This window comes from Callospermophilus lateralis, chromosome 17, assembly GCF_048772815.1.
Source record: "Callospermophilus lateralis isolate mCalLat2 chromosome 17, mCalLat2.hap1, whole genome shotgun sequence".
In the NCBI taxonomy this organism is placed as follows: Eukaryota; Metazoa; Chordata; class Mammalia; order Rodentia; family Sciuridae; genus Callospermophilus; species Callospermophilus lateralis.
The window spans coordinates 69,226,125-69,246,657 of NC_135321.1; the positions used below are offsets into that span (position 1 = coordinate 69,226,125).

The 20,533-nt window shown below is 40.0% G+C and overlaps 1 protein-coding gene across 4 annotated transcripts in view; it reads right to left on the reverse strand.

The window, feature by feature from the left end:
• Fancc (FA complementation group C) overlaps nucleotides 1–20,533 on the reverse strand; it is a 178,368-nt gene that overhangs the window by 141,016 nt on the left and 16,819 nt on the right. For 3 of the 4 annotated variants that reach the window (XM_076836736.2, XM_076836733.2, XM_076836732.2), the window contains exon 2: nucleotides 4,188–4,366. The exons of the other annotated variant lie outside the window; for it this stretch is intronic. In XM_076836736.2, the coding sequence (XP_076692851.2) occupies nucleotides 4,188–4,323 (136 nt within the window). In that variant the 5' untranslated portion in view covers nucleotides 4,324–4,366. The remainder of the gene's footprint in view (nucleotides 1–4,187; nucleotides 4,367–20,533) is intronic. 4 annotated transcript variants of the gene reach the window in all.

Below are 20,533 nucleotides of genomic sequence, written 5' to 3' on the forward strand. Positions count from 1 at the left end.
AGCCTGCCAAAATGAAAAGTATATATGATCAACTTCACAAGCAAAGATTGGGATTCAGCACCTTCACTTTGGTGTCTGTGTTGTTTCTCCACCCTCCTTTCGCTGACTCCTCACCATCCGTTTGTCTCCTGAGACCCCCTGTTGGAGCTGGACTCCAACACTAAGTGAAGTTAGCCAATCCAAAAAAAACAAATGCCAAATGTTTTCTCTGATATAAGGGGGGTGAGTCAAAGTGGGGTAGGGAGGGAGAGCATGGGAGGAAGATTACCTCTAGATAGGGAATAGGGGTGGGAGGGAAAGGGAGGGGGAAGGGAAATAGCAAGGATGGTGGAAAGTGATGGTCATCATTATACAAAATACATGTATGAAGATGTGAATTTGGTGTCAACATACCTTATATACAAACAGAGATATGATAAATTGTGGTATAAAGGTGTATTAAGAATTGTAATGCAAAAAAAAAGAGTTCATGTATAATGGCATAAGTTGGTGTGAACATACTTTATATACAGAGTTACGAAAAATCGTGCTATGAATGAATAATTATGAATATAATACATTCCCCTATTGTTATGTTTGTAAGAAATAAATTAAAAAAAAAAAAGAAAGAAAGAAAGAAAGAAAATTCCAACACATGTCACATAAACCCTAGGGAAACACTAGGGTATCTATTTTAAACGAATAAGACTGTCTTACACCAACACCCTACCAAACTAGTGGTGTCACCACATGTTTCTGGTGGTATTGCTAATCATGGAGATTATGTTTACTATTATTTCTAGGAGTCCTAAAGCAATAACCTTAACCATCAAATGCAAAATTCTTAATCATCAATCCACTTTGTTCTCCTAAGTAAGAAAAGTCGTTAGATAAATGGTAGTACCGTAGGAGAAAACAAAGCAAGACAAATTTACCACAAGAAAGAAACCTAACCAACTGCGTGGATCAAACAAAGCAAAACCCGATGAGATATTTCTGATGCCCAGCACTGCTTGGCTGCTCCTTGGCACCTCACCATGGACACCAGGAGGAAAGACAGGAGGAGCAGGAGTCTGGAAGGGAGCTGAGAGAGCTCTTTCTCTAACAGTAACTAAGATGTGAAAGAAAAACGTGAGTCTTATATTTCCAAGCACCTAAGAAAATACCTAAAAGCTAACAGAAGTTGCTAAAATCACAGGAATTTTACATACCCAAACTTACTTATCTATGATAGAAATCTTTTTAAAAGCAATTACACAATTCCATACCTTTAAAAAAAAAAAAAAAACAAGCATTCTAAAATTTAGATGATTTGCGGCTGGCCAGAATTAAGAATTACTGTTTGGTTTTGTAATATAATGATGCCTTTAGGGACCATTGGGGTATGCATGACTATTTGCTCCAACCCAAATAGTCCCAGGTGACCATATGCTTTCTATGTGAAATTATTGGCTTGTGTTTTAATCTAGAACCATGCTAAGAAAATAGAAATTATCCATACTTACTGGAATTTTTAAAAAATTAACTATTCAAAGACAACATGGACATAACATTACAAATCACCTTAAACACTAAGCAATTCGTTCCTGGTTCAACTCTATTAACAATAAATCAAATATATCAAGTTTATTAGAGGAAGCAAAGAGTTTCCTCAAGAAATTCCTCTGTCTACTGAAACGATAACAGTTATTGTCATAGCAGCTAACACATCCACAGAGCTGCTTCTGTAAGACCGTCTGGGGCATGGCAGACTCACCTCACCCCAGGGCCCTCCTGCAGGAGAACCAAAGCAGAGCTGAAGCACCTTGTCAAAGTCACTCTCCTGGTCAGAGATGGAGCTGCTCCTGACAGGCAGCACAGGCTCCTCCACACCACAATCACTGGGTGCAGGTCACAAATGAAAAAGGAATTTTGAATAAGAAAAGTGATTTCTGTTGTTTAAATCAAAAGCAGAAGTCCTCAGCAGCCTCAACCCCAGCCATCTGGCTTCTCTGCAGGGACCCACCGACCCCAGCATCCGAACTCCTCCTTTCCTACCAGGCTCCTTTCCTCTAGCAGCCTAAGCACCCACCCAACCCCACGTCAACAGTGTGAGCAGTCCCCTCTGACTCTCTCGGTCCTTCATGCTGTCAAAGGCAACATCTCTGTTTACCGCTCCAACTTATGTGGGGAACAATGTCCACGTGTGCCAAAGGACAAAGGAAGCGAAATGCTTTCCACAGTTAAAGGAATCCCCTAGGGGCCAGGGCAGTGGCTGTGGGGGAGCGCTTGCCTGGCGTGCCAGGCCCTGGGTTCGATCCCCCGGCACCACATAAAAATAAACAAATAAAATAAAGGTACTGTGTCCATCTACAACTAAAAAAAATTTTTAAAAAAGAATAAAGAAAAGAATCCCCTGGTCCAGTCAATGTGAGGATGCTGGACCTGGACACCTCCCTCTGGCTGCATGACCACAGGCTACGTAATAGGAAATGGGGTAATTTCTAAAACAGAGCCATTCAAATTGCCCTTTAAAGTGCTAACCTAGAAAAATTCCCTTTTTGTCCACAACAAAAAGCAGGCATGTTATAGAGTCTTGGTCTACTATAATATTTCTGCATTTTTTTCCTGAATAAAAAATGCATTTGTAATCTCCTTGTCATATAAAAATTCAATAAATATGGGGCTGGGGTTGTGGCTCAGCGGTAGAGCACTCACCTAGTAAGTGCAAGGCCCTGGGTTTGATCCTCAGCACCACATAAAAATAAATAAAATAAAGGTATTGTGTCCAACTACAACTAAAAAATAAATATAAAAAAAATTCAATAAATATCCAAGATAACAGATTTAGTATGGATTTCTTTCTTACCATTGCTAGGTGGTATTAAAAATAATTTTCTAGGTGATAAGGTTCCCTCATTCTCCCAAGGTCAACTCATAATTAATTTCTCTATTTGGGGGGAGGTGGGATTGAACCTAGGGAAACTCTACCACTGAGCCACATCCCTAGCCCTTTTAATTTTTTTGAGATAGGATCTCACTAACATGCTGAGGCTGTCCTTAATCTTGCCATCCTCCTGCCTCCGCCTCCTGACCAGCTAGAATTACAGGCATGTCCCATCACACCCAGCCCCTAATTTCTCTTAAGAGGTCTGAAACTTTATTTATCAGCAGCATATATTTACATTTCCAATTCCCAGTAAGCTAAACTAGAACAGGGATTTCTAACATAAAAATAAATTGTTTGACATTTAATATCAATGAATGGGATAAAATTTTTGTGTATCTAAAAACATTCTTGCTTTTTCTAAGACAGGTTATTTCATCAAGGAGAATAATTTCTGAAAGCAGGGTTTAATTCATAATTTTGCTGTCCACATTAATGGTATCTTTTTCATAAGAAATGTTCTGCCTTCACTAAGCCCACATGCTGAAGGGCATTGAACTTGCTACGCCTTTCGAGAACTTGCGAGAACGACTGGCTCCAGTGGGTCTTAACAGTCCCAGATCAGTGTGAATGCACTGTGTTGGTCCACCCCCATACTTGAAAACCACCGGCAACCTCCAGCCAGCGACTTCATGTGAGCACTCCCTGAGATGAACTCCACGGACACAGTGTACTGCCACACAAGTGAAGAGTTTTGTTTGACTGGAATGTCACACTGAGCAGGCACACTGAGCCCCAGTACACAATACATGGACTCACGGTTCCACTGTGGCCCGGCTCTCCCCAACACACCTCCCCACGCTCCTCCATCTATATTGGTTTGTATTTGCATCCAGTGCTTCCATTTGATTCTCCTGTGCTATTTCAGTCTTTTTCTCCTTTCCAACAATTCTTCTGTTTTCTGTTCCTCTAAAGACTGTCATTTCAGTGTGTGGTTTCTAATTTACATAAATAATTCTAGTAAACAGCACTGTCTCCTGCCAATGACAAAATATATAAATTAACTAGCACAGTTTTCACACAATCCCTGACTGCATATCCAATGGCTGCAGTGAGAATCTAAAAAATGTGCAACTGAATCTTGAGGAAATACACGAGTACAACATGAAGAGAACACACCAAAAGAAAGGCAGTCATCTTTCACACCTGTACTTCAGAGGGGAAAAATCACCTCCTGTACTTATTCATAAATCATTTTTCTCTACAAACATACAAATTTGAGTTATATAATAAATTCTCAATTATTCTTTCAAATTAAAAACATTTTCAATTTTAACCTTACTGTCCCAGGCATGTTTTAGAACAGAGCTCAGACATGCTGGAGGCTTATTCCTCTTGAAGACTGCTCCCAGAAAACTAGTCTTCATGTCATCCAGTGTGGCAGGAAACTCGGAAGAATGTTGGGGGCTGTTGGGCATCAACTAATTCCACTTCCTGAGTGGGCAGGCACATCACTGGGTTCTAGAACAGTAGTAATATTTAAAAATAGGGGGTTACTGACCAAAAATGTAAAAAGCATGTTAGAACCACCATGGGGGCTTCTTATAGAATCAGATATCAGGGAGTCACCCTTTAGACAACTCTGGGAGACAATACTTCCATCTGAGATCATGTATGCTTTATCTTCATCCAAGATTCCAGATTTCTTATCATTAAGGCTCACTATTATTCAAGTATGTGCAGTAATATCTTTCACCCAGTAATATCACTATGGCATTGGGACCAACACAAACATTAACCCACAGGTCTAAGAATTCTCAAGAAGAATGTGTGCCTTATTTTGGATGCAAGCAGAAGCAGGCCTTGAGAAAAGGATGTGAGTGGAAGGCATCTGTTTGGGTGGCCATGGGAATCCTGTTAAGGAAGTGGAAACACAATTCAGGGGAAAGAAAGGAGCCAAAAAAGGGAAGCTTTGCTAAGCCCAGTACCAGAGTGGGGTAACCAAGGCTCAGTCTAGGAGCCTCTGGGAAATGATAAAAACAAGACACTCAGAAACAAATCAAGTAGCAACACTGCAGAAGCTCAAAGCAAAGGGGAAATCCTAAACACAGCAGAGACAGAAAGACAGCCCTTTCAAAGTGACACTGCCCTGAATGGGAGCTCACTTATAACACCACACAGGGAAGAGAGTGAGCATTCTAACCCCGAGTCCTGTACCCAGCAAAAGCATCAAGGATGAGACTGTATTAGAAACAGCATTTGGCAAATCAAAGTGGGAGAGCTCATCACCAAAGAACCACTCAGAACTGTCCTTCAGGGGGAAGGAAATCTACCCTGGAGGAAGGCGGGAAACGAGGAAGGATGAAAAAGAAAAGGGAAACTGCAGATGCAGCAAGTCACAGCCAGCGGCAGCTCACAAGCTGGAAAAAGGGTGAATTCTTTCCAAGTCCTTGGATTGTCTGTGAGGAGAGGAAAGGTACTTTTAGACTTTACAAATTAAACGCACATGTTGCAATTTCTAGTATAGCCACTGAAAAACAGATACAGAGTATATAATTTTGAAAGCTACTGAATAATTTTTTAAAATTATTAGTCAAAAACAAGGTAACAAAAAACTGGAACACAGAACAAGTAGAACTCAAAGAAGGAAAGAAATAAAAGGTAGATTTAAATCCAAATACATCACAAGTCACAATTAATGTGAACATACTACATGGCATACCATTAGAAAGATGATCAGATCAGATTTCTAAAATCCAAACATAAAATGGGTACCACAGGTACAACTAAAACTGAAGGAGAAAGAAAGGTTGATTATAGGAACTATGTTAGGATAGCTATTTCTATTAAGCAAAGCAGGCTTTATAGGAAAAATCATTACTAAACAGATTATAGAAATAATTCAAATAATTCATATTATTTCTATAACAGATTATAGAAATAATAATAGAAAATTGAAAATTACTACATTTTCAATACACCAAGAAAATGTAGTAATTTTAAACTTGTATACACCAAATATAGTATTAAGCTACATAAAACAAAAGTTGACAAACTCCAAAGAAGAGAGTAGTTCTACAATAAAAACAAGTCCGATACAATTTAAGCACTGACGTCTGTAACTATGTGTGCTTTTTAAAAGGATTAAAAATTCATGAACTCTAACCTTACATCACATAGAATATTAACTAAAAGTGGATCAAAGACCTTAATATAAGAGGTAAAACCACAAAACTCCTAAATGAAAAGAGGGGGGAAACCTTGGGAGATTAGATTCGGAAATGATTTCTTGGATATGAACCGAAAGTATAGGTAACAAAAGAAAAGAAGTAAATTAGACTTCATAAAATATTTTGAATTATATATATATGTGTGTGTATATGTGTTTGGGTGTATGTATAAACAATCTATCAAGATAGTGAAAGCAGGGCTGGATCTGGGGCTCAGCAGTAGAGCGCTTGCCTTACACGTGTGAGGCACTGGGTTCAATCCTCAGCACCACATTAAAAAATAAACAAACAAAATACAGGTATTGTGTCCATTTACAACTAAAAAAATTTTTAAAAGATAGTGAAAGCACAACTCAAGATGGAAAAAAATTTTAGAAACCATACATCTGATAAACAGTTACTATACAGAACATGTAAAGAAGTCCTACTCAACAAAAACCAACAGCCCAATTTAAATGTGGGCCAAGAACATGAACTGATACCCCAAGTGGATCATTAGAACCCTTGCTGTTGGGGAGGTAAAGTGGGGTGGCCGCAATGGAAACAGCGGGGCAGTTTCTAAAAAACTAACACTAGAACTCCACGAATCCAGGAATTCTACTCCAGGGTAGATGTCCAAAACAGCTGAAGGCAGGAACTGGAGAACTGGAAGGGTACTCTCATATTCACACCACGATTAGTCTACACAATAAGCCAAAAGGTAGAAACAACCCAAGTGACCGTCAGTGGGTGAGCGGATACACACAGCATGGAGTATGCATACAATGAGATTATTCATACCTTACGATGAGGGAAATTCTGACACTGCCCCAACACGGTGGACCTTAAGGATATTATGCTAAGTGAAATAAGACATACACAAAGAACAAAAATTGCACAATTCCACTTACCTGAAGCAAAAAGTAGGATGATGGCCTTCAAGGGCTGCGAGGAGAGGGTTAGGAAGAGATTTAATGAGCATGGACTTTCAGTGGGAGAGATGGAAAGGTTTCAGAGCTGGTCGGTGGGGATGGCTGCACACAGTGTGAGTGTACTTAATGCTGCTAAAGCATACACTAAAAAAGTGGTTGAAACAATAAGTCTCATGCATGCATATTTTATCACAAAAAAATACTTTAAATGAGAAAGAAGTCAGGAAAAAGAATACAAAAAAGAAGGACTAAATTACACTAAAGAAACTGTATGAGAAGAGTTTAAAATCCTGTTGATAATTTTTACATTATAAATAAAATCAACTTCTAAATATGGAAGACCTTATGTAAGAATTATACTTCTGAAACCTTCTGTCAATACCACTAAAGTACATTATGGTGCAGAATTTAGTGAAAATATTTAAGTGACTTTCAGACCTTAGTTGTTTCACTGTCCAAAATCACCCCTGAAACTAGTGATATGATGGAAAATAGGAGTGTGTCAGCACATTGTGGAGAAACCGGAATGCGAACTAGTACTTAAAAATCCATAGAGACAGAGCAGATCAGTGAGTGTCAGGGGCCTGGAGGGGGGAAGGGCAACAAGGAATGGAGAGTGGCTGCTTAAAGAGGCCAGGGTTTCTTTGGGGAGTGATGCAAATGCTCTGGAATCAGCGATGATGTTTGACCACTGTGTAAATGCACTAAATGCCCTGAACTGTATGTGCTATAATGGTGACCCTGAAGTGAATTTAATCTCAATGTTAAAAGCCTAGTCAGAAGACCATGCCATCGTCAACCTCGTAGCATATCACAGTATGAAGACGTAAGAACGCATCGCCTACTTACTGAACTCCGACGCATCAAAGTGATATTCAGAGACTGATGGCATGTTTCACATGAGTCCCACCCAAGATGAAATGTACCAGAGAGCAGATTACAGACTTTCAGCAAGGTCCTTCTGACCTCATGGTGGCCATCACCAATAATACGAGGGAACAAAACAAGTGGTAGGAAAAGGCACCATAAGGCCTGAGCCCAGCTTCCAAGTCTGACAGAATTCCTTAGAACTCTGTCTAGGAGGCCTGTTTTCATTTTGTCTCACCCAAAACTCTGAAGGTTCCAATATGGCTGAATCATTTAGGGGCAGCTGAAAGCAGAGAGCAGGGAATGGGGCTTACAATAGGGGGCCATGGACCCTGCTAACCAACTCATGGGTTCCACCAGAGGCATGCCCAGGGACCACACGTCCAAACAGTCCAAGTGTGCCCTCTGGGATCAGCGGCCCCCACAGTACACGTGATCACTACAGTCAGCACACAGATCCCAGAAGCAAGTGCAACTCACAACACCTGGCTTAACTCTTCTAGACTCGGAGAAGACACAGAACCTTGCACACTTCAGGACACTGCCTGAGCCAAATAAATGGGAGGCTCGCAGCATTTGGCCTGGTTTTGCACAATTGAGAGAAGGTGCACAATCCTATAAGACATGCACCCAAGAGTGAACAAGAGAAATGAAGTCAGTGCCTCCCTGGGAAAGGTCAGAGAATGAAGCCTGCTGACTGGTGGGGAAAGTCTTTCTCTCCCAAAGCCAGTTAGTAACAGCTAGAGGTGGTGACTGCTTCTTCAAATGCAGAAGCAGCAATATGAGGTTACATGAAGTTTACATCATGCCACATGAAGAATCGAGGAAAAACACACCACCAAAGGAACAAAATTAAAAGTCCGATGATCAAAGCCAAAAGAAATATAGACTTACAATTTATAATTCTTGATAAAGAATTCAAAATAATCAACTTAAATATACTTAGTGAGCTCCACAGAAACACAGATAGACAACTATATGAAATCAGGAAAATAATAAATGAACAAAATAAGAAAGTCAACAAGGAGCTAGAATCATAAGAAAGGATCAAATGAATACTGGAACTGAAGGGTACAAGGTCTGAACTGAAAAATCCAATAGAGAACTTCAAGAGCTAACTTCATCAAGCAAAGAATCAGTGAACTCAAAGGTGATTATTTCAAATCATATGAAAGAGGAACCATAAGAAAAAGGTATAAAAAGGTGAAGAACATCTACAGGACTTAAAGCATATTATCAACCAAAACTATATATACATTAGGAAAGTCCTAGATATTGAAGAAAATGAAAACAGATCAGAAAGTTTATTTATAGAAATGACAGAACATTTCTCTAAATTTGAGGGAAATAAACAACCAGATCCACAAAGCCCAAATAACACCAAATGTTTTTACCAAGATACATTCAAAGACAATTATAATCAAATTGTCAAAAGTCAAAAACAGAATTCTGAAAGTAACACATAAGACTCATTAGATACAAGGGAATGCCTATGAGAGCCCTATATTTTCCCAGCAGAGACCTTGCAAGTCAGGAACATAGAAAGTTATATTCCATGTGCTTAACAAAAAACAAAAAGCCTACCAATTAAGGATAGCACACCTAGTAAAGCTGTCCTTCAAAAATGAAGGAAAGGGGCAGGGGATGTAGCTCAGTTGGTATAGTGCTTGCCTCGCATGTATAAGGCTCTGGGTTCAAACTCCAGCACCACAAAAAAAAAAAAAAAAGGAAAGCTAAAGACTTTTCCAGATAAAACAAAGCTCAGGGAGTTCACTAAAAGATCTGCTTTCAAGAAATATTCAAGGAAGTTTTTAAAGTTGAAAGGAAAAAAAATGCTCACTAGCAAGACGTAAATATATAAAAGTATAAAACTCACTGGGGTAAAGGTAAGATATAGTTAAATTCAGAATAATAATGTAATGGTGATGTGTAAAGCACTTTTACTCTAGTATAAAATTGAAAAACAAAGGTATTATGATAACCGTAGCTATAATAATTTGTTAATGCACACATATTATAAAAATAAGCAAATTATAACATCAATAACAAAAAATTGTGGGGGAGTAACAAGTAGAATTTTTTATGCAATTAATGTTGTTATCACCTTAAAACAGACAATAATGCTTTATTTATCTTCATGGGATTTCCAAAGAAAAAACCTATAGTAGATATACAAAAGATAGAAAGGAATCAAAGCATACCACTACACAAATAAATCATCAAATCATAAAGGAAGACAGCAAGAAGGAACAAAAGATACATAAAACTGTCAACAAACAAACACACTAGAAGTAGTAAGTCCTTATCTACTAATAATGATTTTAAATGTAAATAGATTTGTTACGGGCCAGGCTATATGGGCAATAACCAAACAGACTCCATTTAACCCTGAGACTCCAGATCATGTAAGAAATATTTCTCTCATGGGAAAGCCCCGCCTCTGTACCCATTAATAGCAAAATAGTTACCTAGCATAACATACTTGGCAGCACAAAATAGCAATTCTTAGACAATGTAAAATTGTTCTCATTGGTTTCCATTTTTCTTAAGCAATGTACCTTGTCAGAGATCAACTGTCTAGACATTAAACCATTCTCTAATGTATACTGAACTAGAGTCATTTTGACCCCCTTCCCTTCTGCTTGCTTGATACTATGCCAAAATGTGGAAAGTTCTATGGGAAATACCAGTGTACCCGCCGCACTGTCTCACTAACTGCCCAATTCAGCTTCTGTACCTGCTTGCTTGCAGCTATATCAACCTGGATATGATTTTTGCCTTTAAATATCCTAAAGTGCTCAGGCTTGGGGCTGAGACAGTTATGGGTCCTGTGGGAAACAGTCATAAAGGACCTGGCTAAAGACTCTTCAATTTGAACAAGACTAGGACTTTGTGTGTTTTCTGAGTGACCTGACCCACAACAGATTAAATTCTCAAATCAAAATACAGAGTAACTGGATGGATTAAAAAAATAAGAGCATATGCCCCCTACAAGACTCACTTTAGCTTTGGGGACACACATAAGGTAAAGATGAACAGATAGAAAAATTATACCCATGCAAACAGTCACCAAAAGAGAAAAGGAATACCTATACTATGAGAGACAAAACTGACCTTAAGCCAGAGACCATCACAAGAGAAAAAGAAGGTCCTTATATGATGACAAATGAGTAAATTCATAAGAAGGATCCAACACTGGGCCATCTAAGCAAGTCAAACAAACATTGAAGAACTGTAGGACAGACAACACAATAATAACTGGGACTTTAATACTCTACTTCCAACTCAAAACCATTCAGACAGAAATCAATAAGGAAAACACTGACTTGAACAAAACTATAAACCAACGGACCTAACAGACACATACAAAGCATAAAATAGACATTCTCCTCAATGGAAGAATCTGCAGGATAGATCGTAAATTGCACCACAAAACATGTCTTAGCAAACATAAGAAGACTGAAATCACATCAAGTACCTCTTTCGACCACACTGGTATGAAACCAGAAACCAATAACAAGAATAAAATTAGAAAGTTCTGAAATATGTGGAAATTGACAAAGAATATGTCAAAAGGGAATTTGGTTTTTTTGTACCAGGGATTGAATTCAGGGGCACTAGACCACTGAGTCATTTTACTTAGAGACAGGGTCTCACTGAGTTGCTAAGTGCCTCACAGTTGCTGAGGCTGGCTTTGAAATTACAAACCTCCTGCCTCAGCTTCCCAAACCACTGGGATTAAGGCGTGTGCCACCACACCCAGCTCAAAAGGGAATTTTTTAAATATCTTTTGACAAACAGAAGTGGAAATATACCAAAATTTATGGGATGCAGAAAAAAGCAGTTCTAGGAGGGAAATTTACAATGATATAGGTCTGCATTAAGAAACATGAAAGAGCTCAAATAAACAACACTTCACCCTTCAAGGGACTAGAAAAAAGAATAACAAAGCCCAAGATCAGAGCATAAATAAAGGAAATACAGACTAAAAAAACAATGCAAAAGGTCAATAAAACTGAATTGGCTTTTTGAAAATATAAACAAAATTGACAAACCTTTAGCTAAATTAAGAAAAATACAGATGACTTAAATAAAATTGTAAATGAAAGGAACTATTACAACTGATACCACAGAACAAAGGACCAAAAGAAACTATCATGAGAAATCATACACGAACAAATTAGATAACCTAGAAGAAATGGATAAATTCCTAGAAACATACAGTCTATAAGATGGAATCTTAACCAGGCACAGTGGTGCACGCCTGCAATCCCAGCAACTCAGGAGGCTGTGGCAGGAGGACTGCAAATTCAAGGCCAGTCTAGGCAACTTAGCAAGGACTTGATCAACTTAGTGAGACATATCTCAAAATAAAAACAAAAATCTGAAAGGAGCTGGGGGTGTAACTCAGGGGCAAAGCACCTCTGGGTTCAATGCCTAGTACCAACAAAAAGGAAAAAAGAATCCTAAAAAACAAATAACAACAAAAAAACTAACAAACAAACAAAAAAAAAAAAAAAAACAGAAAATCTAAAGAAACCAACAAGTAAGGAGATTGAAAGAGTAATCAAAAACATCCCAACAAAGAAAAGCCCAGGGCCAGAGGCTCCACTGGAGAATTCTACCAAACATTTAAAGAATAAACACCAATTCTCCTCAGTCTTTCAAAACGTTGAAGAAGAGGGAACACTTCCAAACATATTTTAGAACAGCATTAACTTAACACCAAAGACACAAGAACACTTTAAGAAAATCATACATCAATAACCAGGATGAACTTAGATACAAAAATCCTCAAAAAAGTGCTCGTAGACAGATTTCAATACCCCATGATGCACTGGGATTCACCCTGTGATGCAAGGATGGTCAGATACATGCAATCTACAAATGTGATCCACCACATTAACAGAATGAAAAACAAGGACCATATGATGATCTCAGTGGATGCAGCAAATTCAACTTAATAAAATTCAACATCCATCCAGAATAAAAACTCTCCACAAATCAGAAACAGAAGGAATGTACCTCAACACAACAAAGGCTGTATATATGACAAGGCCACAGCGGCCAACACACCCCACAGGGAAGGCGGAAAGCTTTTCCTCCACCTGGTACAAGACAAGGCTGTCCACTCGTGCTTATATCCACCGCTGTCCAACACAGTACTAGAAGTCCTGGACAAGGAAAACTGGACGAGAGACCGAAATAAAAGGCATACTGTCTCTGTATTCAGATGACATAATTTTATATATAGAAGACTCTAAACTCCACCAAAAAAGAAATAATTTTAGAACTGATAAATGTTACGGGATACAAGATCAACATATAAAAATCAGTAGTGTTTCTACAAGCTAACAAAGATCTATTTGAGAAAGAAGTTTTTAAAAATCTCATTTATAATGGCTACAAAAAATACTTCAAAATAAATTCAAGGAGGTAAACAATCCTAACTGAAAACTATAAAATCTCAATGACAAAAACTAAAGAAGACACAAATAAACGAAAAATGTGCCGCAGTCTCTGATGGCTCCCAGCAAAAATGTGTATTCACAAATTAGAAGAATTAATACTGTTAAAATGTCCAGAATACCCAGAGATCTATAGATTCAATGCAATCCCTTATAAAAATTCCATTGACATTTTGCATAAAAATTTAAAAAAATAAATGACCCAAAAATATTAAACCACAAAAATACCCCAAATAACCAAAGCAATAAGGGGGGGAAAAAAGCTACAGATACCAAACTACCTAATTTCAAAACATAGTAATCAAAAGGATATGGTACTAGCATATAAACAAACACATAGACTAGAGCCTAGAAATAACCTTGTGCACATTTGGTCAACCAATCTTCAACTGGGTTGTCACAAACACACAATGGGGAAAGAACAGTTCCTTCAATAATGCTGGGAAAACTGGATATCCAAATTCAAAAGAATAAACTTGACTCTTATCTTTTACCAACTCAAAAAGCAACTCAAAATGCATTAAAGATTTAAATGTAGACCTGAAATAATAAAAATCCCAAAAGAAAACATAGGCAAAGGCTTCTTTTTGATATTGGTCTGAGCAATGACTTGTTTTGGATATGACTCCTTAAAAGGACAGGTAACAATAGCAAAAACATATGCACAGGTTTATACCAAACTACAAAGGCTTCTGCACAGCAAAGGAACAATCAACAAAATAAAAAGACACCTACTGAATGGGAGAAAATACGTGGAAACTATTTATGCCCTAAGGAGTTAATTCTCAAAATATACAAAGAATTCATACAACTCAGTAATAAAAACAAAGAATTTTATTTTTAAAATGGGCTAAGGACCTACATTGACTTTTCTCCCAAGAAGACAAAGGGCCAAGAGGTATGTGAAAAGACAACCGACATCAATAGTTGGCAAAGAAATGCAAATCAAAACCACAATGAGAACCTTGACCTAGTAGGACAGCAACTATCAGAAAGTCAAAGGACAAGTTTGGGTGAGGAGAAAAGGGAACCCCAGTACACTGCTGGTGAAAATGTAATGCAGCCATCATGGAAGTATGGAGGTTCCTCAAAAAATTAAAAACAGAACTACCATATGATCCAGCAAGCCCATTTTTTTTTTTGTATATATCCAAAGAATTAAAATCAGGACCTTGAAGAGATATCGACATCTCCATGTTCATCGCAGCATCATTCACAATAGACAAGAAAGATATGGAAGGAAACTTGGAACTTTCAACAGATGCATGGATATATACGTGGTGGGTGTGTGTTTGTGTGTATCTCCACATTTTATCTGTTTTCCAATTTGTGGATATATATGTACACATACACATACACACACAATAGAATATTGTTCAGTCTTTAAAAAGAAAGGAAACCCTGCCATGTTCAATAAAATGGACAGGCCATGAGGATCCTATGCTAACTAAACAAGCCAAATGCAGAAAGACAAACACTAAATAGTGCTTTTATGTGGAATCTAAAATAGTCTAACTCATAGAAGTAAAGAGTAGAAAGGTGGCTGCAGGAGCTGGGGGAAATGCAAAATGGAGAGGTGGTGGTAAAATGGTACAAAGTTTCAGTTCTGAGAAAAAAATAAGACCTCAGTTAACAAAAATACATCTAATGCAATAGTGTATATTTATACTCTGTTAAGAGACCTGTATAAGTCAGCCTTTCACTACTGCAGCAAAGTTACTGAGACAAGCTACTAATGAAAAAAGGGGTTTTGTTTAGCTCACCATTTTGGTGCCTCAAAGACCCAATGGTTGTGGCCTGGGCAAATGAGGACTGCCCCTTGAATGCCTCACCTGGCCAAGCCCAGCGGTGGAAGGAAAAGGTGCAAGGAAGAGAGGAGGGTGGGCCCAACTCACCTTTTAACCTGTTCCCAGGAGCACTAGCTTTCAAGAGCCCCCCCAACCCCAGGAAACAGGGATCCCTCTAGGCCCCGTCCCGCAAGGGTTCCACAACACAGGCTAACATTATCACCCTGAGGACCAGTCCTTTAATCATAGTGAACCCTGGAGGATCACTAAGACCACACCCAAAGCGGGGATCTTTGTGTTTTTATCACACACAAACAATAACAACAACAACAAAGAGGACAGAAGGGCACTTTGGGGTTGATGGACATGGGTATGGCCCTGAGGGTGGTGCTGGTGCCACAGGTATACACTGATCCCCAGATTCATCAAATGCGTACACTAAATATGTACATCACTTGAAAAACAGGGAAGAGGCAGAACCACATCTTTGGGACAACAAAGCAGCCTTTCATAAGGTAAGTAAAGATATTCACTAGACTTAAAAATAATTGTAATTTTTTATTGCTCCTTTACTTCCCATATCAACTCCATGTAGCTTTGTTTGCCTTTTTTTTTTTTTTTTTGCTTTAAGCAAGAGTAATTCATTATTTGGATTCTGCAACAAGGCAAAGCATAAATTAGGAAATTACATATCTTTTGTAGCTTACAATATTTCAAGCATAGGAATTTGGAATGTGAAGATAGAAAGTGGAGAAAATGGAAGTAGGATGTGTCGAGTTAGCCCAAGGAGCAATGAGCACGGCCACCCTGTGAGCATGATAGTGCCCTGGCACAAGACTGGGTGGACTTTGCAGCTGGAGAAAACACCAAAACAAAACCATGCAACGGACACTGGCACTCACACTCTAGATCCTCACCACTGGACCAGGGTAGGCAGGTCTTGTCCCCAGGACACCTTATGACATGTTGTGTCTAAAATATCTCAAAACCTTAATGAGAGTCAAAGGCAAGTAAGCAGAAGTGGATTAATGTCTCAGGACTCCAGTTAGTCCTCTCAAAAAAAAAAAAAAAAAAAAAAAAAAAATTCTAAATCTCTTTCATTTCAAATGGTGACAGTAGTCATAGTCACTGAACTTAAAATACAGATTACAACTGCAGAGCAAGAAGTGTCATGGAGTGTGGGTGACGAGGTAGAACACAGAGGCCAGACTTGGGGTGTCAAGGAAGGTCTACAGAAAAGCCCCAGACCAAGACTGACCACCTGTGGAGGCTCACAGGGTGGGCAGAGGAGCCCCAGGAAGGAGCCTGGGGCAGAAAGGCCCAAGGGCATTCAGAGTGCAGATTACAAGGACCTAAGGCAACTGCTCCAGAATCCTGCTGTGACTCTCTTCTCAAAAAAGATAAGCATTTCAGCACATCCAAGCCCAGCTGAAGGCTGCTCCACTGGAGCTTCTGTATTTTGATCTCTACATCTTTATCCCTCTACTGGAGCCAGACCACCGACATCCCCGCCCCCGCCCCCACCCCTAGGACTTCAGAAGTCCTGCTCTCTTAAGGAGAGGCACATGCCCACATCCTTCAGACCATTTCTGGGGCCATATCAGGGCAATTTCTTCAGGGCACAGATGCTGACTCTCAGCACCTCTTCTGATGAGCAATGACATCTAATGTCCTGGACTGCTGAAGTCAGGTTGGATAGACTGGCTTACTCTAGTTTGTAAAAACATTAAAGAAGCATCAAGCATAACCATTAGACAGATTTCTCAAAGGAATTTTCCAACCATTGCATTACACACACACACACACACACACACACACACACACACACACACCTTCTCTCTCTCTCTCTCTCTCTCTCTCTCTCTCTCTCTCTCTCATCTGTAGATGTACCTTTTTGAAAAGGGGTCTACAGAAGTGAGGTTTATTGTGGACAATAGGTCTCAGAATTTCTTGTTTCTCACAAGAACAGAAAGCATCTTGAATACAGAAAGTGCCAGGGGGACTTCAGGCTACCACCCTGCTCAGGCAAGTAGTAGATGGATTTAAAAGGCCATCCTAAGAGTAGGTAAGGACTTTTGACATTGCTCTAAGAACAAGGGGAAGCTACTGAGGAATTTTTAGCCTGAAAGTAATGCAAATGGATTTTTATTTTTCAAAAATATCATGCACACCAAGGCACAGTGTTGTACACCTGTAATCCAGCAACTCAGGAGGCTGAGGCAGGAGGAACTCAAGTTCTAGCCAGCCTCAGCAACTTAGCAAGGTGCTAAGCGACTCAGTGAGACCTTGTCTCCAAATAAAATACAGAATAGGGCTGGGGATGTGGCTTAGTGGCTGAGTGCCCCTAAGCTCAATCCCCAGTACACCATCCCCCCCCCAAAAAAAAAATATCATGAAGAAGCAGTGCTGGAAATGGTTTGGGAATGACAGGAAGACCCACCATGTAAGATGGAAGACCACCTCACAGGGGTGAAGGCCTCATCCCACGGAATGAGACGACATAAGTGCAAATGTGCCTCAGCTTGTGACGGCTTCATTCAGGATTTTTCCATCTTACCGTGGCACAGGAGTGAAGCGCATTCTGTAGAAGCTGTACTGTCCCAGGCTGGCAATATATGGTACGCTGCCCTCAAGAGGCCAGGCAGGCAGGGCCACGGCTGCCATCAGGCTTGCCACCAGGGCCAACGGCCGTGCTCCAGGGCAGGCAGCTCTGCCGCACTGCAATACCTGGCAGGTGGCTACTCATGACTACAGTGATGTCAAGGCAGCCACGTCCCTCGGCAGGAGAGCAAGCAAGACCAGCAGACCTGAGGTGGGGACGAGGGGAACGCCCCGCCATCCTGCCCTTGGCAGTGGCTTCCATGGGTCTAATCCCTGTGAACCAAGGAGCATCTGTACCTAGATGTGAGTGATGTATACGAGGTAGAATGCACAGTATTTGGTGTACAGACTGAACATGGTAAAAAAAAAATAGAAAAGAAGTAGGGAGGAGTGAAAGATGAAGCTCAGGTTTCTGCCAAGGGAATTGTATGCATAGCACCATCAGGGACTGAAAAAAGGACACAGGAGTAGGAACACTGTTCAGAAGGATGACAGAGCCCCAATGAAGGGCCCCAATAAGCAATGGGTTGGACGCATACAAAGCTCAGGAAACAGACCCTGAGTGAAGACAAACATGGAAACCACCAACAGAGAAAAGGTAGGGAAAGCCACTGAAAAGGGAAAGATGGCCCAGAGTGGATGAGGAAAAGGGCCAGGCCAGGCCAAGGCCAAGGGGGATGTGAGAGGCACGGAGGGAGTGGCTGACCTGTGGACACTTGGGGGAACCGAGGAGGGCAGGTGGCTACTCATGACTACAGTGATGTCAAGACAGCCTCGTCCCATGGCAGGAGAGCTAGCAAGACCAGCAGACCTCAGGCGGGGACGAGGGGAACGCCCGCCATCCTGCCCTTGGCAGTGGCTTCCAGGGTCAGCCTGCCGCCTTCACAAAGCCAGCCGCCATCCAAAATAAATAAAACCCAGTAAAACAGACTGGCAAAACCACTGTTGCTCTAGTTTTCCTTTATTTAGTAGATTCAAAGCAGATACCAACTGGGCAGCCAAGAAAGTACAGTAGTGAAATACAGGGCTCACTCTCGCACCCCTAACACCATCAAAAACCCGTATCAGGACAGCAAGACACACGCTAACATCAGATGTAGTTTCACATGCTATAAAGAACAATAATTACGCTATTTGGTTCCAAGTTTTAAAAATACTATGGTATATGTGGTTTTGAGCAAGATCCTAAATTGCCATCCTGTTCTGAAAATAGTTTTTTTTTATTCAAGTGTTGACAGGCAAAAAATACAGTTTTAGACTGACTTTACAGGCACACACCAATTATCCTGTTTTTAACTTTATTTGAACCGTAAGAGTATTCTTGCAAAGCAACAAAAATGCGCAGAACTGAGGTCAATTAATAAGTAGTTTCCAAAAATCTACAGAACTTCTAACTGAACGATATCAAAATCCCTATAATTTGTGATGAACAATAACAAAACTGAAGTTTTTTTTTCCAGTTTCAACTAGGATTTCCCTAAAGATGAAGAGATTCTATGTGGTTCATCTGTATCACCAGACAATGCTTCTTTAACAGTGAGTCTGTTGCTCTATGTATAAAAACATCCACACTCAAACCACATTTTAGCAAAAAGCTAATTTCAAAACTGAAATTGCTGTCCATTTCTAATTGCCTCCTGGGAACATAACCTAGCCTAGAGTAGGTTCTATGCTTTAGTCAACAGCTAGTATTTCTCCAAATAAAAATTACTAACAGTATCACAAGAATAGTGCATCTCAGAGCTGGGGTTGTAGCTTGGTGGTAGAGTGCTTGTCTAGAATGTGTGAAGCACTGGCTTCGACCCTCAGCACCACATAAAAATAAATAAATAAAATGAAGGCACTGTGTCCATCTACAACTAAAAATATTTTTTAAAAAACAGCGTATCTCTTTATATTCAAAACTCATCTGATGCCTGTCCACTGTCATCTGTCATCAGCTCACATATTTGTGCGGGAACACACTGCCTCACCACGGGGTTGTTTTAGTCACCTCCCAGCACACACAGTCCGATACTGGTAACCAGCCAACTCTATAGAGTCCAAGCACAAGGAATGAAAAGGGAATTAGGTTCCTTAATATCTTGTGTCAGGGGAAATAACCAGCAAGTGGCATATTACCCCACCACCCTCACTCATCCCCCATCCCCATCCACTGAAGAAGTAGACCATTAGATCCAAGTGGGAGGAAAATCTGATGAAGATAAGGCTGATTAAGATGGAAAAATTCTGAGGGAGCAGAAAATAAAAAGAATGATCAAAGTAAAATGACTAACAAGAGAATCTTCAGCCAAAAATAATAAGGAGGAATGAAATATATAATAATAAAGGAATAATGTCAGATGATAACCAAGCAAGAGAAGTCTGTGGGAAATAAATTTAATCTCTTCACATTGATCTCTAACCAGAGTTTCCAGAACGATGGACAATCCAGGGCCATGTGGTCACCCTGTCCCCCTCATGAGGTCACCCTGCCCCCCCCCATGCTTGTTACACCAAGTATTTTTGCCCCCAATCAGGATTCAAAGACTACCATCATCTCCATGCTCTGCCAAGGGACACATCAGGGACAGGAGCTGAAGCGAAAGCTGGGACAAAGAATGTGTGAGGTATTGGGTTCAATCCTCAGCACCACAGGATGGCACAAAACAAGTCTGGTTTTGAGGCTAAAATTTAAAACTTTGTTCTCCTCGTACAATTACTTCTCAGCAAAACCACCCAAAGAAAATACAGACCTAAAGGCCAAAATGATGGACAGTAGTGAAAGTGAGCATGACCATAACCATCACAAGCACACTGTTCAAGCAACGGGCAACGGAGCAGC